Genomic DNA, 27,512 nt, shown 5'->3' on the forward strand with positions numbered 1-27,512 from the left:
AAAATTACTACCCTATACTTGACTTGCGTTACTTTTGCGTTTGAGTATAATTTTATTATGTAATATATATTTGGTTTGTTGTTTAACGCCGCACTCGGCAATATTTCAGCTGTATGGCGGCGGTCAGTAAATAATCGAGTTTGGACCTCACACTCCAGTGATCAACCTCGTTAGCATCGATCTACGAAATGGGATACGGTGACATGTGTCAACCAAGTCAGCGAGTCTGACCACCTGATCCCGTTAGTCGCCTCTTACGATAAGCCTGGATTACTGGAGATTAATTCTGATCCAAATCTTCTTGTATAGTTACCTTATTGAGCGCAATTTCATGCGTTACATACACTGCAGACTAGAGTAATACTAGTATTAATAATCATATCTTCAACCAGGCAGAAAGGAGAACCACACAAATGCTTAACAACTATAATACAGCTTTGACTACGGCAAGGTATTATTAATAATTAATAACTATACTTAGAGACACAATAATATGTAAACGCTAAGATGAAAGCAACTCTATTGAAAGTAAAAGTTGTTTTAGGTATCTCTTCATATCAATTAAAATTTTGTATTTTAGTTTGGAGATAGCTGGGCTATCATGCGTGAATGAGATAGTAATGTTAGTAAATATATTGTCGTTACCTTTTTAAATAAAATTTATGTGTGGTATACCACAATCAGGAAATGGCAGTTTTAAAAGTCAGCTGAAGAAAGTGATTTTTCAAGAATGACCTGTCGTCTGTCTACTGTCACAGTTCTAATTCAATACATTCCTTCACATTACATGTCATGTTTGTGTATATATGTACATATCTGTATGCAGATCAGTTTGTATAGCTGCTGTCGCAATGCAGAATGTAGAGGTGATCGAATAACCACCTTAGTTCTTGAAAACCAGCAATATAAAAACTTCCAGTCTGGTGATGTGTGGCGTGAGTTAATGCCAAAGGAGTCTTGACGCAAGAGAAAAACAGGCTATCAGCAATCAACTCAACCGCTAAGACTAAAATACATTTGACCTAAAATTAAACCATGCTATTGTTCGTGCTCAAGGTATGCATGTAATGTGATGGCCGTTATAACGATGGCGTCCTTGCGATGACAATGACGGATTGCCAAGCGCACATAAAATCCATGACGTTTATATTCCTGAAGGTGAGAATGCTTTAATCAAGAAATTATAATTCGCCTTTACGGTAAAATATAAATACAATTCGTCATTCCGGTCACATGATAAAATTTCATGTATATCAAAAATACACAACTCTTTTGAGAGACATAAAGCAAGTGCAAAAAATATGTTTCACATCGTCAAACAGTTCATGTTGTGTATGGGTTCAAGACCATGCCTGATGCTATCCCAGCGAGCATATTTGTAAAGACCAATTCCTACTTTCCACCACCGCTGGATGTTTCATAGACAATATTGTCAACCATTTCGATTTCTTCCGGATCGTCACCCAATGTTCTTACTCCAATCTCAGCAGATGGGCCAGTCAGGACACTGCCTGTTTCATAGACAATATTGTCGACCATTTCTACCTTTTCCACGTCGTCAACTGATCCTCCGACATCAGCAGATAGATCAGTCTGGACATCGTTGGGTTGAATATGATTTCCTGGCGTACCTGCTTCACGTGTTGTCCCAGGATATCCACAAGCTGTGTTCTCCTTGGTCATCACATCGTCATGGATGACCTCAGAGCTGGTGATACTGGCTCCCTGAGCCGTGTGGTCTGGCAGTGGAAGCTTGTATTCACCAGCCGTCTTCTCTCGCCTCTCCTCCCCTGCATCGTTCTTCTCATCCTTCTCCTGCCCGATACTAGATGCCCTTTGTAAAGCTTGGAGTATCCCATCCTGTTCACTACTGCTCAATCTTCCGTCCCTTCTTGCACATCTGTAATAAAGAGGAATGTGACCTGACCTAAAATCCACGCATTATGCTCATAAATGAGTGAGTGAGTGAGTGTGGTTTTACGCCACCTTTACTAATTTTGTAGAAATATCATTGAGACACCAGAAATGGGCATCGCACATTGTACCCATGTGCCTAATCGTACCAGGGTCAGCTTTAACTGCTAGGCTTCCTCACCGCCCCACACTTAGAACAATAATTAATATTAAAAGCATCAGTAATCAGCGGCTGTATTCAGCAAGACTGACACAGTCAGACTTAGTCCTTTTCAGTTGGACGAATCGGAATCGGAATATTATCACACTTGACAAATCCGAATTCTGCAAAGAGAAACCTCCATAACGGCCTGAGCAATACTACAGCACTGATAAGCAATGACAAATGTTTAGGATTGCTATGTCTTCTTTAGGGTGAGTGCGTTGTAAGTTTTACGTCACCTTTATCCCAGCATTATCACGTCGGGGGACACCAGAAATGGGCTTCACACTTTGTACCCATGTGGGGAATCCAGCCCGCGTCTATCAGCAGATTCTTTGTCAGCAATGACCTTCAAATGTGTTCCACTTAATCACTGATGAATAATGAGCAACATATTTCAAAGAGAGAAATCCATTTGGAGAACGTTACAATAACAAACAAACAAACAAACAGTACTTAAAAACATTGCAAAAATTAAAAATCAAATTCGAACGTCTTGATCGATTTTGAAGATCATAATTCAGTTTGTAATAACAGGTATGTTAATTTCAACTTCGATTTTGTTCTGAATTCTGAGAAGCTCTGGCGCTTGCAACGAATTACTGTCAGTAGACAGAAATGTCACGACTTACCAAATTACCTTTCAACCACGTGAACTAACCTCGGTTTTTGGAACATGAACACCACCACGAGTGCCACAAAAGCCAGAGCACCAGCCAGCCCGCACAGAAACCAAATGATCAGTGATGTGTCTGGAATCGACGTTAATACCCATGCAAGGAAATAAAACCAAAGGCAACACAATCATTTCTTCTTGCCTTGAAGATATGATACTTACTTACTAATTTATTAATGCCGTATGAATTAAGCTGCACGCGTACTCTTCAGAAAGAGCAGGGGAGTCTGACTTTCAGTTTGGATGGGAAGTATGTGCGTTAACAAACGTTTCAAAGACAAACATCCTATGAACGCACCACGCAAATTTCTGTTGTCACCACCCATAAAAAACAACCCATGGAATTCACGTGCACAATACAGTAGCCCCATGCACGTGCATGGAATGCATTTTGTATATTTTTATGGGGTTTAAGAAGGGTGATAAATCGCTGCAGACCATTATTTTTGATAACCCTCTTGCATGACAGTTGTTTGTTTCTCGTCGTGGTTCTTTAAAAATTATAAGCAAGTTTCACGTCATACTCCAGTCATCTTTCAAGAGCGATTATTGTTTGTAACGTCATACACCAGTCATATTTCAAGAGCGATTACTGTTTGTAACGTCATACACCAGTCATATTTCAAGAGCGATTACTGTACAAACAACTATGGTCATAAGGAAGTGATGCACTCTGAAAGCATTCATTATTATCGCATGAACGATAAAGAATCCAGATAGATATACCACACAAGTGTAAATTCCTATTTCAGTCATAAATTAAAAGTATAGTTCCCTACTTTTTAAAGAGTATATGACGGTTTAGAGAAATCAATGTATGTTTTAAACAAAAAAGTGTGTAATACATACTCCTCGGCTCAAGCTTGCTAGGTTCCATGTTGCGGCATACAATAGAGAATCTTGTTTCTAATGGTAACAAAGAATGACACAGATTAATGTGACATAAGGACATGTTCAAACCTCAGATAACAAGTTTTGGACACAGCTAAAGTGTGCAATATGCCCTATAAATAATATCAGAAACATAGCAGTTTGAGAAAAAAGATCATTACACCATAGCGGCTGGAAAAAGTAGCATCACAACGTAGAAGCTGAGAGGTCTAGCAGAGGTCTAGCAGCCTGACTACTTGGTATTTGACCATTGGTACATGGTAACTGGTGAGTGAATTAAACTTTAACGTCACATCGGCACTGTTGCAGCCATATAGTGACGAGAAATGTTGCAGGTACACAATAAAAACTAGTAGTTAAAGAGCCGGTCATCGACGGACTGTAATATATCTAAAGTGTCTCAGACAGAGTTAAAACTAGCTAGCATGTATTTTTAATAAGTAGAAACCTATGTAATGTATGTGCAGTGGGGTATTGATCACCAACAGCTGAAGATAGATGGGCATACAAGGGGCCATGGAGACTCACAACAACTCTGTAACTAGGGATAGAGGTGCTGGAGTATAGTAGATAACAGTAGGGGCAATTTAACTTGAATACAGCCGCACCTACATGCTGAACAACATAGCAATTCAGCTATTACAGTCACATGAAACTGCTAACTAAAGCATAAGGTTAGTCAAGCATAGTAGATATGAACAGGTGATGGGTAGCTGAGTGCTGTGGAAAATATTCGGTAAACAGTAGCATCGCACCAGAGTAACATGAATAAAACAGTGGACGTGTTACACAATACATTTCACCTATAAAATAATTTTAACAGAATTGTTAACGTAAGTCAAGGCGATAAATGTAATGTGCTATAACATCAATTCGTTTTAAGCGTTTTCCTTATAAACATTTCCTTAGCCCACTTAACCAATCTTAACTTCGTAGGAGAAACATAATCCTTGAATTGCTGCACGCTCTGGTTTCAGGTTTGCCTTCGACAGGTACACAATCCACTGCCTCTGCTTAGATATGCTGTCGTTCCAGAATCCATGTCTGCCGCTGATATTGCCACCGCCAACTCTTGCAACGTGGAACACGAAGTCATATGTTGCGTTGGGTACGGTCGTCGAATACTGCATATCCATCAAATCTTCCTCATCTGTTGAAAGGTTACAGTTGCACTGCTCTGGCGAGGCGGACATATTGTATGTGAGAAAACCTGAAGCGGGGTTATCAGAGCTGCTCTCGCAGAGTGAGATGGCTGCAAACAGAAACAATTATTTATCCTACGTTTACTTGAACAGTTAAACTACTCAGCAGAAACTAAATGTCAGGTATGACCACCGCCAACTATTTAAGTCATTAACAAGTGCATGTTTATTGTTTCTAATCTTAGTCCAATGACACATGAAAATCAGATATGTTTGACCCTGTAAGTACAGAGTAGGGTTCTTGAGTAGGTGACGGCTCTTCGCGAGACCGGTGACAATCAACATACACTTAATCCGGTCCAATAAAATCATATGTGGCGGTTCGGAACCAGTCTATGTTCTTATATATACGTTTGTCACCGGAAATCTGATACCGGAAGTAAGCTGGGCCTATCACGCAAATTCTCCCACGCAAAGTGAGCCGAGAACCTGCTCAGTAGCGGAAGTAGCGCCTTGCGAAACTTACAAAATAATAAAAAGATTAGAGAGTTTGCATCTACTGTTTCTGTGGAAAATCGTTGTTTTGTTGGGGTTTTTTGTTTTGTTTTGTTTTGGTTTTTTCTTTGTTATTGTTTTTCTTTTGTTGTTGTTGTTGCTGTTGTCGTTGTTGTTTGGTTTGGGTTTTTTGGTTTTGTTCATATTGAAAATATCTTCGCCGTACATGTGTATGTGAGAAACTGGGCACAGTGTGACAATATTAATTCAAGTTTAATAGCATTTCCGTCATATGACGACTGTTAAAATTCTGTAACAAAACGCCCGAGACGGTTGATCTTATGTTGAACGTGCTTGTTTTGAGAAAACATGAACCAACTAAATCTTGCTGGCACGTTCCGAAACATCACCAGGCAAGTGTTGGATCCAAGTAATTGTTATCCAGATACGTACAAGGGATGCAACTCTGCCTAGGTACACGCAGGGAAAGACAGAACACATTCACCAAACAAGCGTCCAGTGATTAACTTATGTTTTAAAGAATTAAACATAACAAATACAAACTAACCGATTTCTAAGGGCAACGGCAATATCAATAAACGTTAATATAAAATGTCTTGTAGTGAAGTAATGGCTTTAGTAACTCCAGAGCTTAGATTATGTTCATCATAGATTATGTTCATCATATATTATGTACACATTATATGTTCATGTAATGTTCAAGATAATATATTAACATATATCAGGTTGACATCACCGAATTCATCACCACTCACAAAGAATATTGATATCTTTTTTTATTAAACATCTCATATTTCATATAGGTTTTACTGAACTGAAATAAAATCGCTACTACATATTTTAGGATAAACTTACTCACAGATACTACACAACAAGACAGTTACCGGTAACAAGTAACTTCATTCACATTCAGTAAATATTCACATCTATTCGCAGACACTTGTGATAGTACAATCCTTCGCAGTAATGTACCTTTTTGGTGTCTCTCACATGGCTGGGTGACGCTTTGTGTTGAACCTAGAATGAAAAAAAAGCTACGTTGAACTGTTGAAACGTGTATACTGTACAGGGGCGGATGCGAACCCACCCACCCACACGAAACAAATTTGGAGGGCATTTCCTCTAACTTGGACATTGTGATATACGTCACGCAAGATTCTCTGAGATCAAGGGTCCGACCCTACTGCAAGATTTCAGTTCTTCTAACTGAATATTACAAATGATTATGTAACCTACTTCAAACCAAGTGCTGCATTTATGCCTCCCTTACGACCCACTTTATAAGATAATAGAAACCGGAAACTGGTTTTATTTTCATGAGTGTTTTGCATGCTTCAGGAAACAAATCTACTGTTCACACAAACTACAGGAAATTGCTCTCAGACACGACACAGACTGACATATGATGTGTGCTGACTAAAAGTATGAGGGCAGGTGCGTAGTCAGGAAAATACATGTAAGCACCCCTGAGGAAACATTTTGAAATCAGGGAGGGTATACCACATATAAAAGTAAAACATTATTCTGAACACGAGATAGAGTCCAGGAAAGCATAAACAGCATGCAAGCCATAAAGAGAAACTCTAAACTAGTGGATCAGACTGAAGCAGACCCTTACCAAATAAATATTGTCAATACCGTCGAATGACCCAATAGCAGTGCTAACAAAACCAGTCTTGATATTTGTCACTTCTTCAGGCCCAGCAGAGACATAGTGTTTGATTTAACCATTGGCGAGGAATCAGTACACGACTCAGATAATGTTATTATATCAGAACGTGGGAACACTGGGTAGATGAATGTTTTGTACATTTCATATTCATTTATGCACATAACAAATAAAAGATACAATACATTACAGGTAAAACAATTTCAAAGACTTGATCAGCGATGTCGCCTGTAGGGACTGTAGTGTCAGTCTGTTTCCTGACAAACGCTATAGCATAATGGGGATAAAATGTTTTTTCTCTATCCTCTGCCACGGTGCTATACCAGAAAATACTCAGAAATCCTGACAACAGATTGAATGTTACCCCATTCATAACATTTTTGCTTTCATTTTTAAAGCGTGAGCAGTGATTGATAGTTGGTTGGTTGGTTATTTAACGCCGCACCTACGGTCTTTAAATAATCGAATCTGTACCAGACAATCAAGAGATCAATAACACGAGTATTGATCTACGCAAATGGGATATGATGATATGTGTCAACCAAGTCAGCAAGCCAGTCCACCCGATCCCTTATGGCAAGCACTGATTATAGAAGACCAGTTCTACCCCACGAAGGTTGATGGCCAAGCCAACGTTTAACCAGCTGCTCCCCTGCTGTGCTCATAGTATATGACACTGTTTATAGGTGAGGTTGGAATACAAATGTCCGCATTTCTCACATCTTTGAACTCCTAGGCTCAAATGCCAAATGGAGAACCACGTCGTTTATTCATCCATCTCATTTGTATTTATATTTAAGGCCAAGATGATTTCTCTTTAACGTGTCTTCCCACGCCCGCCAAATAGGCAGGCAGTGCAGAAAACACCAGGTGAGCAAAACCCTGTTCATGGTTACTTTGTACAGCATGTTATGGCAAGCAAATAGGAAGTGAATGTTACCTTTGATTTCTCCGTATATGAAGCTAGCCAGAAGTACGAACGCGACAGCAGATGATGTTTTCTGTTCCATTTGTGTCAGCCTAATATCTGAAGTTATACAATCATGTCTGTACACCTTATTATCCACGTATTAGCATACATTGCATCACGGAAGTAAATAGTAGTGATTTCAGATTTTAACTTTAGCGTAATTATTTTCCTTGTGAGGTTTTATGTTTAATATCTTCATGGTGCATCTTTACTGTCTCATGTGAAAGTAGTTCCGTCATTGATACGTCACTGGCGTGAGCTTCGCGATAGCGTTATGGACATGTGTATGCAGTTGGGTCGCCAGGAATCTCTGTGGAATCAACCAACATGCGGAAATAACAGTTTACTGCATAATAACACATCCCAAACGTCCATAGTCACTTTTTAATGATGATATTGAGCTGAGTGATCCGACAATCTCAATCTTGGGGGGTTTCACATGTAGAAATGACCTCGGCGATAAAATCCTTCTTTCCGTAAGAGTGCAATTCAGCTTAATCACGCACAGTGACTTATGATAATGGGTGAACAGTGCAGATGTGAACGATGTGAACGCGAGTGACTCACTTGACATGTCGCCTTCCTCTGTAACTTTAGGCAATAAGTTCGCCATACTTTGTTACCAAGGAGATGTTAAATTATTCGCACAGGATCAGATTCCGAAGACGAGATGAGGACTGGATGTACATTGTCGGTATTCTTCGATAACAAGTTAAACGAACTGGAATACGCTATGTATAATGATAACACGAGGAAGAACAAAGTGTACTTACGATGAGAGCTCGCCTGCCCAGTCGTGGCAGCTACTGGCGTCAGACAAGGAAGTTCAATGTCTTTCGTCCAGTGTCATATCACGGTCGAGTTGTATACACGCCAGGATCAGTTAAAACAATAGGGTCCACAGCTACGTGTTCACTTCCTACATAACTGTCGATTCCAAGCAAATGTGACATCTCCCTGATGACTAAAACACTATCAATACCAAATCTATTCATCATGTTTAATTGTGAAAAGGGATAGTGTAAGTTGTAAGTTTAGCATGATTACAATGCTCATCTTAGGAAACTTTAATTGAGAAAGGTAGATATGTAATATGAATAGAGAACTTGTCAATAATGTAACTCAATTACAACTGAAGACGTTAATTGTTTTCTTCTTGTATGCCCTAACCACAGGAATCTTCGAAGCGAATGTATAGAAAAAATATGATTTCCATCCATATTAGCTTACGTTTTCAGTATTGCTACATTTGCAAATCCGAAAGAAATTGAAATTCTTTGCATGTGTATTTTCTACGCATTTGTACATACATGGCGTATCGGTTCCTGAATGTGTATAGTCACAGATGTACAGAGAGTACTATAGGCCTGAGGCCTCTTAAGTACCGGAATAAAGATTGATTATAAAAGTTTTTGTATCAGAACTTCTGACTTCAGTGAACTGATATCTGATGGAAGATGACTTGGAAAAAGCGAGGATGTCCTTTGTTGGAAGGAAAGTATAAATAATGTAATTAGTGAAGATCCGGGTCCTTATACAATACAACTAGATATTTGTATAGCGCCGATATCCAGTTAGTTCAACTGCTCAAGGGCGCTTTTTTGCCCTCGATCATTGGATGACCATAACAACGCCACATCGTATTTTCAGTCTCAGCTCCCGGGGGATCATACAACTTTTGCAGCCTTACCAGGCGCACCGAGTTAGTGTGGCTTTCACATCCTTACGAGGTACCCATTCATAGCTGGGTGGACTGGGACACATAGTCACAGTACTTTGTCCATGTTTATTGCACGTTACTGTGGCCGCAACTAGGTGTTTGTACCAGGCCACCATCTGGTCATTTACCAACGGATTCGTGGGTTCTCTTAAGTGCACACTAGGGGTTGTGACAGCACTGAAAGAGTCTGCACACAAAGTTGACTCCAAGGTTTTCCAGACCTGGTCACAGGTGGGCTCGATCCCAGCACCTCCAAGCTCGCTGGATTAGTAGCCTGGCGCCTTAGACAGCTCGCCCACCGTGCCCCCACAACCCACGTTCCTCGTCATGAAGGAGATCGTATGACCATGGAGAGGCTCGCTGACCTGGTTGACATGTGTCATCTTTTTCCATTTGCGTAGATTGGTACTCATGCTGTTCATCATTAGGTTTCCTGGTCCAGATTCGAATATTGCCCGACTGCCGCCCGCGTTAAGTAATAAACAAACAAACATCCAGATAATGCATGTTTCCGTATACCAGCTGCATAGATATAAATGAGATATCATAGATATCATTGTATGGTCCAGATTCAGTACGAGCCTACAGTGAGGTATGCATGATCAAGAAACTAGTTAAAGCTAGAGACGTCTAAAAATTATTCTTTAAAACTTGTACACGCTCCCGAATCCCATGTTACAATCTTAATGAACAGCTCTGTTCAATGATCACTTTGCTGAATAGGTATTGTTACTGTCAGCCAAGGTTCAGAAGAGATGTTATAGCTATTGTCACGTGTAGGTCACCTAGAAATTGTTGGTGAAATGCTGGATGTACTTATTTTATGAATATATGAATGTGATATTGAACCAGGAAGGTGTCTAGACAAAGACGTGAAAGGACAATCAGGTATGGTCCGTATTAAACTATGCTTTACCGACTCAATTTGCTCTGTTCATTCCAACAACATTCGAATGTATCGTGACCTTGACTTTAAAGAGTAGCAAGAAGGGTACTGTGAGTGTAGTTCATTTAATTTAGGCTTGGATATTCTCAGTCTGGGATCTTTTCAGCATTTCAAGAAGAACTGTCTTATTTGTTTTTCACCTTTTATTATATACATCACATCGGGAATTCGCAATCAAATTAAAAGTTTTGGGACAGAGACCATATACTATGAAAATTATCATGACTCTATAGAATCTTATGAGTAATTATATTTCACAGAAAACTTCGATTTGTTGTTAGACTCATCTGAACAAGACAGCAGGAAATGTGACAATTCCTAAAGTATAGATACCTTGTGTTCAAATGAAGCCAGTCACAAATTACTGAAGAAATTCTAGACCTTGAAAACTGTATGATATATACATTTGTACAAGTCAACAGGACACTTAATGCTGTTTGTCTGTAATAGCTATGTGAGAGTGCATGCTCACTATAACGCACCCACGGAACTCCGCTCTTCTACTATGTAGGCCTCTGGTGGGGGTTTGGGGAACTCCCACTCACCCTCCCTCGAGTCAGAGTCTGTCACGTGACCAGCACACACATCCGGGTTAATTCTAATGGTTCTTTTCAAAGATGGAATAGTCTTAGGTGATGTGTTTTGTGTTTCGATGGGTATTGTCGTGAGTTCATATTCCGCCCGGGATTTGGTCCTGCTGTAAGAGAATGTAAACTTTGGTATTTACCTGATATATGACAGATATCTGTAATTCATTTAAAAATAGAGTATCATTTGTCAAAATACATGAAAGGAAAAATAGAACCTTGTATATTCACGGTCCTCGTGCATATGTTTACATTATATTTTTGGCGAAAGGATATATTAATGCATTTGGACAATGTATTGCCAAGATATACATGTATCCAAAATGAGGTACATTCCAAATAATAGTGAGTGTGTTTAGTTTTACGCGGCACTCAGCAAAATTCCAGCTATATGGCGGCGGTCTGTGAATAATCGAGTCTGGATCAGACAATCCAGTGATCAACAGCATGAGCATCGACCTGCGCTGTTGGGAAGAGATGACATGTGCCAACCAAGACAACAGGCCTGACAACCCGATCCTATTAGATCCTTAAGACAAGCAAAGTCGCCTTTTGTGGCAAGCAAGGGTTGCTGAAGGCCTGTTCTACCCCGGACCTTCACGGGTCTCCAAATAATAGGATATACGATTTAGATACATTCATGTGGCCTTGAACATATGAACAGTCTTCTCGTGCATTCACGAAATATCGTATTGTGTGTTCATGTACGTGTGCATATCCATTAACACAGTGGCACATAATATGTTATCAGTGCGTCCAGCGAGTTCGAATATCAACAAAATGGCTCATGGTGTTCACCAGTGTACATGTTCAACCGGGCAATAGCATGAGTGAGTGACTGAGTCTGGTTTTACGCCGCTTTTAGCAATACTCCAGCAATATCACGGCGGGGGACACCAGAAAATGGGCCTCACACATTGTACCCTTGTGGGGAATCGAACCCGGGTCTTCGGTGTGACGAACGAACGCTTTAACCACTAGGCTACCCCACCGCCCCGGCAATAGCATGATATGCATTAATAGTGCACCCTTGCATACATGCACTGATGTTTAATAATGCGCGCATGTGTCCGTTTAAATGAATATCTCTTAGCAATCTCCACATTTGTTGATAATATGTCCAGGAAAATAATATAATATGATGTAATCACTGTCTCCAGGCACCAACGGAATGCGATGTAGTGTTCAAGGGTATACATGTGTACAATATGCCGGAGTAATGTCCACATGCATCCGTGCAATTGGATACGTGTTAACAATGTCCACATGCAGCCATTTAAACGTATATGTGTTAACAGTGTACATCAACACAATGCTGTGTTAACAATGTGCACATGCATCCATGCACTTCGATACATTGTGTGCCATGCCTAGATACGTGTGTCATGCTAAGGTGCACCAAGTTTACCATGGCAAATACGTATATCTTCATGTAACCTACACTAACCTGTAAATTGCATAAGAGATGACGATGACGGTAAGCAGGAGAACCAGGAGAACAGGAACCAAAATGGCTAGCGTCAACGTCACTGACAACAGAAAACGCTGAAACTGTTAACCGCCGACGAATACCACTGTTGGACGAATACGTCGACGGCAATTTAGTAAAAGCTGGAAAATAGCTGAAAGACGAACAATTTATTGGAATGGTCAAAAGAGTCCGTAGTGTCTTCGAGTTGCGTCTCGGAACGTGGCAGAATCAGGGTTCAAATCCCATTTCACCAAAGGTTATGATCGTCGGTTATAAAAAAAGCCATATCCAATAGGCTGTAATTGTCACTTGCCTACATGACATGAACATGAAGGTGATTCTATTCATTTAAAGAACTAGTCAACACGTTTAAAATCTTTTCATTCAGTCACATGTTAGGAACCGTGGAATTCGAGGGAAAGAATATCAACCTTGGCATAACGCCTGTTATGTGTAGAAAAGCACAACTCCTCAGATGAAGGCCATTAGTCGTATGTGATAGGGATGTGTCGATACATGCAGTCGAGCCCCGTTTATCCGAACGTTTTGGTTAGACCCGGAAATCGCCCGGATTAAGTTTCATGAATCGATACGTATCATGATACCAGTGTCACGATTCGATATCTCCCACGATACCTAATTCGCGGCATTATTACGTAGATTTAGCTACATTTTGAACATTATTTTTCATATTTTAGAACTGTCCATGAAAGGATCAAGAAATTTGATTCAGAAATTAAAAAGTTCTAATTTCCCGTCTTTGTGAATGAAAAGTAATCATGTATAACTCTCACTACATAAAAAAACAGGACACAACTGCAAAAAGTAAATGATGCATAAATATCTTTAAACCGATACTTTTTAAACTAAATATCGATACAGTTTTGAATGTATCGATAATTTATCGTCTTAGAAAAAATATCGATGCATCGATGTATCGTGGCATCCTGTATGTGGATTCATGACGGTTTAACAACACAAAATGTTTAACACGACACCACTGAAGATCAGTGTTAGAATTGTTCTTCAGGAACTCATGCTTGACGTAAAAGGCTTCTGACCGAAACGGTTTGTCAACCTCAATGGTCTGGTTTACAGATGTCATCGTATCTGCCTAGACCGATGTTCAGGGTGTTCATCAGAGGCTTGTTTGACCCAAAACCGATCATTACAAACCGCGCCACATAGTTGGAATGGTGTTGCTTGAAAAACAACCAAACAATTAAAACACTAATACATAAATCTATCTGAATACCCTTGTATTCATAAAAAGCATTGATAATTTACCTTTCTTTAGGACAGGCGAGGCCGTTCTTCGATGTCTGTAAAATGAAGCATTGCAGGTGACCAACACGTCCACATCTGCAAACAAAGATGTTATTTGACAAGAATTATGAAAGAAATCATCATGTTGTTCGGCTCAACCCTGCTTCAATGAAACGTTATTCCTTCATCCTTTCACACCGTTTCATAAACGTTGTACCTCTGACTTTCCAATTATAACCCTGACTGGATACTGAGGGTCCTTTATAATATCTCAGAGTGATGTGTTGGCCTTAACCCTTGGGCAGAATCGAGTGTGCAAAGTAATGAATGCTTCATGATGAATTTGCCCAACGTTTTAGTCCTGCACATACCAATAAATAACACCGGCACAAATAAACGTTTACTTGCTTAATATGACGTCCGTTTCAAACGTTACCTGCTTAATGTGATGCTCATTCTAAACGTTTGTCTGCTGACATTCATTCACTGAGGCAGAATGTGCTTGCAGCTTCACGAACATACACTGTTGTCACAGTAGAATAGTGATTCATGAGCACGTGCGTGTGAAATATGCACCATCATGCAGAATCATACAAACAGCGATGAGTGTAACGTTATTGCAAACACGTATCTTTTTATTTGTTGGATCATCATACTTGAAGTTGGTGAGTCAATAATAAAGCATTGATTGAATTTCAGATTTATCAATAATACCATTTACCTTTAGCTTGAAAACCGTGTACGAATATACAACGAAACGTCGCTCTGTGCAATAACCAAGAAGTTGTGACCGTAAAGTTCTACGCTTTATAGCTGTGCACTTTCCTAGGCGGTGTGTTGGTCGGTGGGAGTAGAATAGTAGTTAAAGCATTCGCTCATCAAGACGAATACCGGGTTAGATTTTCCACATGAGTAAAATGTGTGATGACCATAGCTTGTGTCCCCCGTCATGGGATACTGCTAAAGGCAGGCTAAAAGTAAACTCACTCACGCACTCTTGAACGTGTACTTACTGCTGACGCTGTATCCCAGACAGAGACTTTCATTCCGGCTAGTCTGACTGCCTTGTTTAATATGCCAGTTCCTGTTAAGATTCAACTGCCAGGACTGGGTGTTGCTGATCGCCCCGCTCCCCACGCCCCTGCCCACTATACCGGCGTTGACCGCTATCTTGTTGACCGGCCCTGCAAACAGGTTGAAGCTGTGCGGGAAGTACCCATCTGTGTACAGCCCCACGTAGAGGTGGTCAGGGTGCAGCGTGGACAAGGTACAGTTGCAGTCCAGAAGGGATGAAGTGATCCTGAGTCGGAGGTACCCGGATGCTGAGACGTTCGCTGTCTCAGCATTGGTTTGGCAGATGTCAAAAACTGCAACAAAATTTCACACTATAAAACCTGTGGCATTGGTCCGGACTGCATTACACTGATGTGAGTGAGTGACTTTTACGCCACAGTCAGCAATATTCAAGCTATATGACGGCCGTTTATAAATAACCAAGACATCCAAGTGCTCAAGGGTATGAGCAATTGAGATATGATGGCATCTCAGATCTACGCAATTGGGATATGATGGCATGTGTTATCCATAAGGTATCTATATTGTACTTTCCAACTTATGAAATGCCACTCAAGTTGATAATAACTGTTCTAATGTGGAAAAACATACGATCCAAGACGTGAACAGGCGTGGATACATGGCGATCTAGGTTTAGTAAAGATCATCTGCACATGCTTAATGAATCTCAGGACAACATTGCGTTAACATGCATGTATTAACATTACATCGCTCATTAGGAACAATTATATCTTTCTGGGGTAATTAACATGGTTTGCATTCCGAGGCTGGCAAATTATTTTAAAGAGACGCATGCTCGGCCATCTTTGAATATGCTGGCTAGACAAAAGTTGTTTACTTAAGTTGTCTTCGTGTTCTCTTGGACAGCCACGTGATAATGCCACTGAAAATAAAAAGATTGAGACAACGTAGATTACCTCAAACAACATGGAGTTTTGTTAAATAGTGAACCACAAAAGAAACGCAACTCTGGCGTTTTGTCAAGTATTTAAATAGAAGGCACTTTTTTGAGATTTCATTTTTTCGAAACTTGCGTTTCTTTTGCTGTTCAGTATATTTAACACAGTCCACGAGCGTACTTCACTGCTAGACAAGCAACGACTGTATTCGCTACATTGCTAATATACATTTTCAGAAACTTTTTTTTAGGATATGAAGATGGAAACAGATTTTCTCATATTTAAATGCACCAAAGTCCCTAAGGACAATCTCATCCCGGGAAATGTCGTCAAATCTAGTGTGGTAACAATTTGGTGTTTTATGAACGTTTTCTAAAACATCAAAATAACGGACTGACATTTCCAGTAATTTACTACCCCCCCCCCCCCTCCGACTATCATGCCCAATGTCCACGTTTGAATGTTTTCTTTGCGTTCGTGTGTGTTGCCAAGCAACACTTATTACGGACAATTTACAACCTTCTCGAATTTCCAGTAATTACTTGATGCTAAACCGCGTGGTTGAAATGCATCACGCCTGTTTCTTCACGGTTCTCTGTGATATATCGTATAGCTTTCTCAACAATAACACTGACATGAGGTATTTCGGACAGCGAGAAATGGTTTATTTGCGAGAGCAAGTATTCGTCTAATGGTCAGCTAAAATACTCCGATCATAATACTTTCTTTCAAACACATGTCAATAAAATACCTTGAGCTCGTTTTGAGCGGTTTTATTTGCATTTGACATTCGAAGAAGAAATCAAGCACGTACTGAAGTTGATCACATCAATGAAGATCCGGGTTAGAATTGATCTTCAGTAACGCATACTTGTCGTAAGAGGCGGCTAACGGGATCAGGTGGTCAGACTCTGTGACTTGATTGGAAAATGTCATAATGTCCTAGTCACGTAGATCAATGCTCATGCTGTTGATCACTGGATTGCGTGGTCCAGATTTGATTATTTACCGGCCACCATCATATACTTGGATTATTGCTGGGCGTGGCGTAAAACAACATGCCAACCAATAAAATTCAAGGACCACTGATCATAATCTGAATGTATTTTTGGATACGAGCACATGCTAGTGCATCGTGACGATGATCCAAGAAATCCAAATAAGGTTAACATGGTTGTACATGTGGGACATAGAAATTCCGAATTCCCGAAAACAGGACCTTATTGAAAGTATAGACCAGGCATATCTGTGACTTGCTCCGATGAGCCAGTGTTGTTTCTCTGAAGAAGGCATGTTTGAGCTATATGTCAGCAGGATGTGCTCATTTCCGCATCCGATGAACACTCAGGGAGCATCCTGAACCCCCAAACTGTCGACCAGTGATATGTATCATCGTCAATAGCTCATAACTCCTACATGTGCAGAGCATGGCCCGTCTGATAATGTGATATATAGCGAAATGAACACCCCCATACTCTTTCCCATAAACCAGAGCCCCTAACTAGCAATTATCACATCCGTTGAAACGAATAAATTGTAAAGTCTCTATCCCCGTTTGCCTTGGATAACCAGTTTGAAACATGCAAGGTCAATACTTACGAAACATGAGTGACAGACAGAGACTAGCTATGTCCATTTCGCTATGTGTAACATTATGATGTGTGCACCAAGTGCGTTATGAGCAATTGACGATGATTAGTTACACTGACAATCATCTGGCTGTCTCCAGGGGTTATTATGAGAAGATGACAGCAGCACGAGCCTTAATCAGCGAACAATCAGTACTGGATCAGCTCCGACTGTCAACATGACTCTCTGTTATGACGGCACACACACAAAAAAACCAAAGCACATAACAATTTCGGTCCCTTCAGTGGCTCATTGCGGTATAAATGTTTCGTGAACAAACATACTGGACATGACCCCGGGGCATTTGGAAAGGAAGTGTGCTAATAGTTGTGTCTCATGCATACGGTAAAGGAAATTGTTGGTATTTGTTTGCTATGACATATATTTGTGCTAAAATGACATGTACTGGTCATAGCATCTAATTGCCGTTTGAATTGTGTTAGTGAGGGCATGCATTGTGCAAATTGCTGATGAAACGGTTTGTTTTTAAGTGCGATGCGTTTGTGTGTATCATGTGTCGTTGTATAAACATTAAATGCTGATGATTTTATGTAGGTGCCATACGTTAGTGATGTCTTGCACCTTATAGTATGTTAATGGAACGTGGTATTGATGGTATGTATTGGTATATGATGGTATTATGTAACTGACACATGTCTGCATGCCTCAAAACCAATCTATTTTGGTCGAAAAATTAAAAGCCATAATCCAAAATGCCCTTAACCAACCTATCTGCTTAAACTGTAATTTTCAGATAGGGCATTCTTTATAACGGAGCTGCATGAACCTTTCCCGACAGTTGTACTTTTCTGCTAAAACCCTTACCGGTCCATCCCTACCCATGTATTGCCTGGGGTTAATAGTTTCACATTAACTGTGCCCTCACTACCTATAGGGGTTTAACATAATAATATTAATGAACTGTGTCCTGACTAGGAGTGTAGTATACACATGAACTGTGCCCTTTCTAGGGGTGGAATAGTTTCACATGAACTGTGCCCTGACTTGGGGCATAATATACACATAATATGTGCCGAACTGAGAGTAACTATTTCATTTGACCTGTGCCCTGACTAGGAGTTTCGTATAAGCATGACTGTGCCTTGCTCTGTCCTGACTTGGGGCATAATACACACATATCATGTAGCCGACTGAGGGTCACAATTCCATTTGACCTGTGCCATGACTGGGGGTTTAAGATACACATTACATGTGCCCTGACCAACCCTGACCTACGGTAACAATCTCACTTTGCATGTGCCCTGACTAGGGATGTTAAATGCACATAACTCGTGCCAGATTGAGCGTAACAATTTCACTTGGCTTGTGCCCTGACTATGGGTGTAATATAGACATGAACTGTGCCTTGGCTAAGGGTAAGAATATAACTTTGCCTGTGTCCTGACTCGATGGAATATATTCACTTGTACCCGACAGAAGGTAACAATTTCACTTGCTCTGTGCCCTCACTAAGGGTCTAATATACACATTACATGTGCCCTGACCACTCCTGACTGTGGGTAATAATTTCACTCGGCATCAGCCCTGACTAGGGGTATAACATACACTGCATATTACACTATACTTCTCTGTCGTGTCCCTATTCGAACAACAGGTGCAGTGACCACCACCTCTGACACTGGAAATATCAGGCTGGTGATATCACCTTCCGTATCCCATATTCATCTTGTAACATGTTCCCACGAGTACACTGCTGTGTTCAACTGACGATCGTTACTCAGTGTCAACAGAGGACATGTAATGCACATTCTCTAGGATATGATATGCATGGTGCGCAAACTAATCTTCACGGGACCTTCTTACTGTAACCACGTGGTTCTGAGACTGAGGCTGGAATACTGTACATGAAAATCTCTATTTAAACAGTGGACATGGACACCACCAGGGTAATGGCGGCCGTCTACTTTATTGTCATATTTCAAAGTAAGTAGATAGTATACAAAATCTTAAAGCAGGCTAACTGATGTTCTGGACTTTTGAATTCGTGGACTTCATGAATGTGAAGGGGTACATTGATCAATAGTTGTAGTGTATTTGTGTATTTATATTTCTAAATGGTCTAAGACAATGAATATTGGGTTATATGCATTTGGTAGCTATCCAGTTCATAAAATGATTGATTTTATGCGTAAGGAGTTACACAGAATGAAATCCACTTTACTTTCACATGTCGTACACTTCATAATCTGAGAATTCTGTATGTACCAATATATACATAGGCAAACAGCCAGAAATCGCATTCTCATCTTTTATGACCTCCACAAATGATACCGACTTATAACACTTGTCTTTATATTCAAAACGTGCAACAAGCTAAAGAAATAATGCAGTAATAACAGTGTCTATGTTTGGTATGTGTACCGGAGGCCTAAAATACAATTCTTCTCCTTCTTCTTCTTCTTCTTCTTCTTCTTCTTCTTCTTCTTCTTCTTCTTCTTCTTCTTCTTCTTCTTCTTCTTCTTCTTCTTCTTCTTCTTCTTCTTGGTGATGCTGATGCTAATTCCTATGACCCCTGTAGTTGAAGAAGCGCGATGAGTACCTAGTGTCATCATTGGTAGTTGTAACAGTAGCAGTTCAAGTCTTGAATAGAATGTTCTAACAAAATATGTTCTATTTGAATTACATGATGCTTCAGACGCCCCAATAATCTGAGCTGGAAACCCCTGTTCTAGTGTACGAGTATCTGAGTACCCACATCACTGAAACAGAATTATATACATTTATTTATAATTTCTGTTTGCTTTCACCAACCTGTTAACCCTATATGTCCTGCAAGGCAATGTCCCTTCCTCCCAGATGTAACTGATACACTGAGATATATCTGAAATGTCATTCTCACCCACAGGAGCATACCCCAGTTTATAAAACAAGCGTTATGACGAATTCACAGGGGCCACTAATGTTTGTTCGTTATATCCATAGTTTGTTATTGAGTTGCATTGATGCAGCAGGTGACCAGGACGAACTTGACGTCGACTGTTTGTATATATTATTTTCTTTTCATTTACAGTGTGCAGGCGAGCGGCTTGTGGAATATGCCCCGATGAAGGATTCCAATGTAAGTAAACATGGTACATGGTTTGTTTATGGTTGGTGTAGCTTCGACACATCAGCTCTATTAACCACATATGATTCTAATAGAATTACAAAACATAAATTCAGAATGGGGAATATTGTTTCTCTCGACAATACTTTTTTTTGAACTTTTATTCCCGGATAAGTAGGATGTAATTGCTACGCACGATGGGATAGAAGAACAACCGATCTCTCTGATATCATGTCATCACACTCTCTGCTTATCGTTCATTGGTGGGTGGACTCAACACTGTCTGTCTTTATGATTACTGTGATGATCTCTGTATTATTGTCATTCTATATAATGACTTTGTGGATCTTTGTAATAATTTCACTCTCGTATAATCTCGGCGGTGATCTCTGTATAGTCTCACTCTATGATCTCACCCTATATAATCAGTGAAGGATCTTTTACTAAAGTCTCTGTATATTGTCACTGTATGGATCTCAGTACACAATGTCACTCTTTGTAATCATTGTATGGATCTCAGTACTAATGTCAGTCTATATAATCACTGCATGGATCTCTTTACAAATGTCACTTGATGTCATCACAGTATGGATCTCAGTACTGATGTCACTGTATACGATCACTGTACGGATCTCAGTACTAATGACACTCTGTATAATCACCGTAGGAACCTCAGTACAGATATCACTCCATATAATCCCAGTATGGATCTTAGTACTGACGCCACTCTATATAATCACTGCATGAATCTCAGAACTGATGACACTCTATATAATAACTGTATGAATCTCAGTACCGATGTCACGCTACATAATCCCTGTATGAATCTCAGTAGATGTAGGAAGGGTTTGCTATATCTATCATTTTGTTTTCATCGTGTGGATCTCTGTACTGATGTCATACGTTTGTATCAATGGATATCTATCTAATGTCTACCTTAGTGTGATAATTGTGTCAAGATTAGTAGTAATGTCACTCGCTGTGGTATTGTAATGGATCTTTTCTGTGTAATCTGCTCCTGAACTCGCCATTGTCGCTCCCTCAACATGAAGCCTTGATCCATCAATGAGTGTAAGGTCCCATCTCATCAAGGTAATCAAGGAATTAATACAACTGTATTACATTCTATTGTTAACCAGTGATTAACATATGTCGGCGTCCTCAAGACGAGTTCACCTTCACCATGGGAAGCATCCGTCTTCATCCGAAAGACCTGCAACCTCACGTGTCTATGTGTGTATGCCAGCTAACGGTAAACAACTTCAGCCGGGATTTACAAGTCACAAGGCGTCACTATCCTGTCATGCAACAACTGTTTGACGTGTACATTCTAACCCCTGCTTTGACAGCAAATGCGAGTAATGTTTCATTTCATAGTATTGCAAAACCTATTGATGAAGACAGTCCTTGGAGTTTTGTTGTGAAGAAACGGAATTCATCACGTAGCACTGACGATGACCCATCTGAGTACTGTTTCTCTCTACGGTCATCAGGTGAGTGCTTTTGTCGATACCCGTGAAGATCCAGGTTGGAATTGATCTTCACCCAAACTTGTCCTAGAGGCGACTATCGTGATCAGGGGGTCAGGGGCTCGCTGACATTGTTGGCACATACCATCGTATCCATGTAATCGTACAATGCTCATGTTGTTGATCACTGGATTGTCTGGTCAAAACTCGATTATTTCCAGAACGCGCTCATATAGCTGGATTATTGCTGAGTGCGGCGTTAAACAACAATCAATCAGTGCATATGTCATCCTGTTATACAATGTCATGTATTGCATATTTGTAGTAATGATACATCATGTGATCATTGTGCTCCTGTGGCTCTGTTATAATAATGCAGCAATGATATCTGTCACACTATCATGTAAAACCACTCTCATTCACTAACCCTTTACCCCTGAAGATCCTGGATCAGGAACATATGCTTGCCACAAAAGGCGACTATGCTTGTAAAGGGCGACTAACGGGATCGGGTGGCTCGCTGACTTGGTTGACACATGTCATCGGTTCCCAATTGCACAGATCGATGCTCATGCTGCTGATCACTAGATTGTCTGGTCAAGACTCGATTATTGACAGACTACCGCCATATAGCTGGAATAGTGCTGAGAGCGGCGTAAAACCACGCTCGTTCACCCACCTTATAGTATTGTTATGGATCCTGTCAGTGTAACATCCTCTTATAGTGGTGGATCATATCTTTGTGGCTCACTTAACACGGTGAATCTCTGTAATGATTCAGATGGTCTTTGTAGTCCATGTGTTGTGATAGATCTCTGCCATGTTGTCAGTCCCTGGGTGCTGCTCAAAGCTGTACTAACATTTGCCATGTTTTCCAGACAAAAGACCTTTATCTCTACACTGTGAGACGTTTCCACATGGAGCTTCAGAGAGCACAACGCAAGGTATAAAGTTTTTCATCAAAATGCGGTTTGAACTCGTACTACGCTGTACTGTCAGGGACGAAAGGGTCGCCGGTCCCGTTTAACCAAAGGCCCGGGATAACTCCTCACATGGGCACAATGTGAAGCCCATTTCTGGTGTCCGACGCCGTGATAATGCTCGAAAACTGCGGCGTGGGACAAAACACATCCACTTTACTTTGTGTATTTATGTTCAAAGCGAGAAAGAATGAGTGGTATAATTCAGGTCTAACCATTTCAAAATTCCCTGGTTATATGACTTAAGTGAACGCCGGGGTGTCGAATTTAGGACATACGTAAATACCTCGATGTTCGATACAACTGGAATATGATGACTAAATACTACATGCGCTGGGACGTAGATTGTACTTCGAGACAGCCGTATGTTCGATACAATGATAGGTGATTGTCGTTGATCAGCTGATGTTCCCCAGTTTCAGTGACGCTGTTGGCCAGCTGTCTCTTGGGTGTTGCATTTGTGTGCTTCGTTGCTGGAGCTGCTATAGCATATTGCTGCTGGTGGGTATACATGTTGTTTTGTCATATCGATTTCTTCGGAATCAGATTTGCGTCTGAAGCAAACATAATATCGTACTTCCACCATTGCTCATGACTCACGTTTTGTACGTAATTTTGATGGTAACAAATAAACCCATACCCAAATTGAAAATGAGCCCCAAAGGGGACCTGGGGAAATCTAGACTAGCTTTGCTAGGGGTTTAACATTACAGGGTGCCTGAGCAGTAGGGAAATAATGTGAATCAGAGACTATGAGACAGGCTACCATTACACAGCTGTGTCGTTAAATATTTCCTAGAGAATTCCTGTTTCCCACGAATCTAACACGTGATGTAAACGTGGTGGGTTTTTCTGCTGAACTGATTTGTTCGTGAACAACGTATATTCGGCATGGAAGCAGTCTCATTCTGTCTCCCTTCAAACACATGAACATACGGATTAGGGTTGGTCTTCAGCTACCCATGCATGTTGTAAAAGGCAATTAACGGGATCGGGTGGTCAGGCTCGCTAACGTGGTTGACACATGTCATCGGATCTCAGTTGCGTAGATAGATGCTCATCATGTTGACCACTGGATTGTCTGGTCTAGACTCGATTGTCTTGTAGCTGGAATATGAATATGAGTGTAGCGTTAAACATGAAACCAACTAATCATTAGTCCTTCGGTGAAATTTGATTTTGGCAATAATCAAAACATTCCCTGTCCATTCCCTTTTCGTACTGGCTTTCAACACGTAATTACATCTCGTACAACGAGATAAATGTTGCATAGCAAGCACATGTACCACCAAATACCTGTCTCACACCTAAACCATTATCATTAACAACATGGAGATTTGTTTGGGTTTTTTCATATTCACAGGAAGTATTTTAGTGAAATTGATACAATGTAAAATTTCAAAGGATTTTTTTGTCGTAAATTGTATATTCACTGTGAATTGCTGAATAAAGATAACTGACACATTTGTTTCAGCAGCAGCAGCAGTAGGTTACGCGTGAGGAGCCTGAAGGGAGAGACGACTGTGTGTCAGTTCAGAGATAGTGGGATCCACTCCAGCAATATGGATAACCAGCACATAGCTGAAGAAGTCGACACTTCGAGCGAGTATGCAACGGTCGGATGCCGGAAATGCGTCAACGGGATTCCGGAGGATGCCGTGATGAGGATGACAACGCCGAAGATAACTGCAGACACCGACAAGAGCAGCCTTGTGACCATAGAGAATGAGTTGTATGAATGACACTACACGGTCAGCTGACCTAACAGTCGAGGGCAGTTGTTACCCTTGGGTCATCTCGACCTCGTTTGTGAGGATTTTATTTAGCCATTGTAAACATGTATGTTGCCGTAGACAAGTCCGTTGAACATCCGTGATGGTGACAATAGCTGTTGTTATATAGTCTTCAAACAATACAAATGAAACTAGACATAGGAAAAATGTGAAGTTTAAGACAATATTTTACACAAACCAGTCAATGCTGAGTCCCAACATGTAGGGCCGTTGCCGACGTCAAACCATTTTAAAAAATGAAATGTTGAATAAAAAGGTAACGTTAGGCTTACGTCTCTAGTGAATCGTTAAAGCGCACCCTACGTGAAATGCACAATTATGCATCATGAAATTGAAATTGTGCATCACCATCACCATAGGCTTTAAAAAGCCACATCGATGGTACCTCTCATACATCACTTTAAGTTACTATAGCCAGACAAAAGCTCACCGACACAACGACGTCGGCCGTTTACAAGGACGGGAATCGCAACATCAGGTGGCAATGCACTTCGGCTTGACTACACAGACCATCTCAAACCTGTGGCCTTGATGCAATACTGAGACTGTTAATGACAGACTCAGGTCAAGTCGACCTGGAGTTGCCACCGCGACCAAGGGTCGCCACACTCGGCCGAGACATCTTTGTTCAAACATCATGACCTCATCATCCAAATCCTTAGACAATCCAAATTCCTAGATTGCGTCGAATCTCCGACCAGACAGTGCGCAGTTGACTATGGGACGTCAGACGTTTTGGCCAGTTGAACGTCACGTCGTTCCCGTTTCTCATCAACGTCAACGGTTGATCTTTGGAGCATAACCATGCTCGATGTCACGTGTTTGATGGGACTTCCTCCAACATAGCAATGTTCATGAACCTCTTGAAATGTTTATGGGATACTCTACATTGACTCTTGCGCCAGCGTGATCCGCCACCTCAGACTCTAGAAGAACTGCTCAAAGCACTTCAGAAAAGAGTATCAAAAACATTCCTCAAGACAACATTCAGCATCTCGTTTCTTCTGTTCGTCATCGCTGTCAAACTGTTATCGGTGGCGGTCACACTAAAGACTGACATTTTACTCCATGTGTCTCTAACAGACCTCTATGGATTTACCGAACTCTTTCTCTGTAATCATGGTTTAGAAATTTGTAAAGCGGTGATTTTACTGTAATTGAGCAATGATATCATGTCTGAATCAGTTATATGCTCTTAGTATGTTAACACCAAAACAACACGTCAAGTTTTTTTTGTTACGTTGTCGTTACAGAGCATGTATATAATGTTGAGATTGTTTGTGTGTTTGAAAGGTCAAAGTTTTCGTAACCCAGGTCAACACTCCAGCGTTGTGTTTTAAGAACAATAAACAAAATGAACATTAATAGTTCATGATATTAATGCTTTAGGAAATAATGAATACACATGAGAAGAATATGTAGAAATAAAATCTCTTTAAAATAGCATTTTTATCAGAATGTTTTTTCTGTCTAATCCATGGTAAAAATGGAACGCAGGAAAAAAGTTTTATCACCGGAATGTTGTGCTGAGCATGTAAACGATTCCTACCTGCTATTCTCAGTGCAAAGCTTCAAGTCGTCAGTCTGACTAGCTGGATCGATAACAGAACATAAACATAGTTATATTTTCCTTTCATATTGATCCCATGCTTGCCATAAAAGGCGACTATGCTTGTCGTAAGAGGCGACTAACGGGATCGGGTGGTCAGGTTCGCTGACTTGGTTGACACATATCATCGGTTCCCAATTGCGCAGATCGATGCTCATGTTGTTGATCACTGGATTGTCTGGTCCAGACACGATTATTTACGGACCGCCACCGTATAGCTGTAATATTGCTGAGAGCGGTGTAAAAGTGAACTCACTCACTCATATTGATCCCAGCTGTGGAACAAAACACACAATACAGGATAGACCATGAACATCACAATAAACGTCAGGGTTTCATCCAAATCAGGCACGATAGTAAATGAACGAAACATCACATTGACCGTCAGATACAATATCCATGTCTCAGCTGTGGAAATGGGGACGTTACATCAATCATGCGTGAGCAATTCACCCAGTGGTATGCAGAGAAAGTGTCAGAAAACCTGGACAGCAGTGATAACATTGGCGTGGACCTCAGGATTAGTGTGATGAAACCCATTCATGCCAGGTGGATGGTATCGGCTTTCGACACCGTGGCTAAGAACAGAGACGCGGTATTACGTGGGTGGCAATTAGCCGGACTGCCTGGTGTATTTAAGTGATTAAGAGGAAATGACAATATTGTGAGCACCAGAGACTGTGACTTTGAATGTTATTTATTGCCGTGTAAGTGCTCATGTCTGCAAGAATAAATTTTTGAATCGTCACTTTAATTGTTTTTAGTTATTATCACGTTGAAAAAGTAGACTGAAATGCGTTTAAAAAGTAATGCGAGCAACAAATACGCAAAAGGTAATGCGAGCAACAAAATTCGCATTAATTTATTGTTCGCGTTAATTTCTTGATTTACAGTATCATATCATAGACAATGAACTAGAGACCGAGTTCCATCGAACACAGGTAAAATAAACCATAAACCAGACACCCAAGTAACTGTCAGTGTTTCACTCAACACAGATACAATAGTATGTCAAACAAATT

The 27,512-nt window shown here is 40.5% G+C and overlaps 3 protein-coding genes across 5 annotated transcripts; 1 reads left to right on the plus strand and 2 right to left on the minus strand.

The window, feature by feature from the left end:
* Positions 1 to 1,153: 1,153 nt before the first annotated feature.
* Positions 1,154 to 8,740, minus strand: LOC137287210 (uncharacterized). Its single transcript, XM_067819396.1, has 7 exons — positions 8,548 to 8,740; positions 7,951 to 8,037; positions 6,314 to 6,358; positions 4,603 to 4,935; positions 3,642 to 3,698; positions 2,778 to 2,868; positions 1,154 to 1,900 (listed from the first exon to the last, which is right to left on the minus strand). Exons 1-7 carry the CDS (start codon positions 8,591 to 8,593, stop codon positions 1,393 to 1,395), a joined length of 1,167 nt encoding a protein of 388 aa, XP_067675497.1. The 5' UTR covers positions 8,594 to 8,740; the 3' UTR covers positions 1,154 to 1,392.
* A 2,034-nt stretch (positions 8,741 to 10,774) lies between these two features.
* Positions 10,775 to 17,594, minus strand: LOC137287211 (uncharacterized). The gene is made up of 6 exons (XM_067819397.1): positions 17,543 to 17,594; positions 15,883 to 15,927; positions 14,984 to 15,337; positions 13,992 to 14,066; positions 12,681 to 12,762; positions 10,775 to 11,343 (listed from the first exon to the last, which is right to left on the minus strand). The coding sequence occupies exons 1-6, from the start codon at positions 17,577 to 17,579 to the stop codon at positions 11,118 to 11,120; spliced, it is 819 nt and encodes a 272-aa protein (XP_067675498.1). The 5' UTR covers positions 17,580 to 17,594; the 3' UTR covers positions 10,775 to 11,117.
* A 1,469-nt stretch (positions 17,595 to 19,063) lies between these two features.
* Positions 19,064 to 26,327, plus strand: LOC137286283 (uncharacterized). Of its 3 annotated transcripts, none has more exons than XM_067818047.1 (6): positions 19,064 to 19,516; positions 20,604 to 20,651; positions 21,779 to 22,132; positions 22,987 to 23,052; positions 23,505 to 23,589; positions 24,563 to 26,327. In XM_067818047.1, exons 1-6 carry the CDS (start codon positions 19,465 to 19,467, stop codon positions 24,828 to 24,830), a joined length of 873 nt encoding a protein of 290 aa, XP_067674148.1. In that variant the 5' UTR covers positions 19,064 to 19,464; the 3' UTR covers positions 24,831 to 26,327. The 3 variants fall into 3 exon arrangements, with proteins under 3 accessions (XP_067674148.1, XP_067674150.1, XP_067674147.1); XM_067818049.1 differs by having other exon boundaries at positions 19,237 to 19,516; positions 24,566 to 26,327; XM_067818046.1 differs by having other exon boundaries at positions 19,300 to 19,516; positions 24,569 to 26,202.
* The last annotated feature ends 1,185 nt before the right edge of the window (positions 26,328 to 27,512 follow it).

This window comes from Haliotis asinina, chromosome 6 (assembly GCF_037392515.1).
Source record: "Haliotis asinina isolate JCU_RB_2024 chromosome 6, JCU_Hal_asi_v2, whole genome shotgun sequence".
NCBI classification, from domain to species: Eukaryota; Metazoa; Mollusca; class Gastropoda; order Lepetellida; family Haliotidae; genus Haliotis; species Haliotis asinina.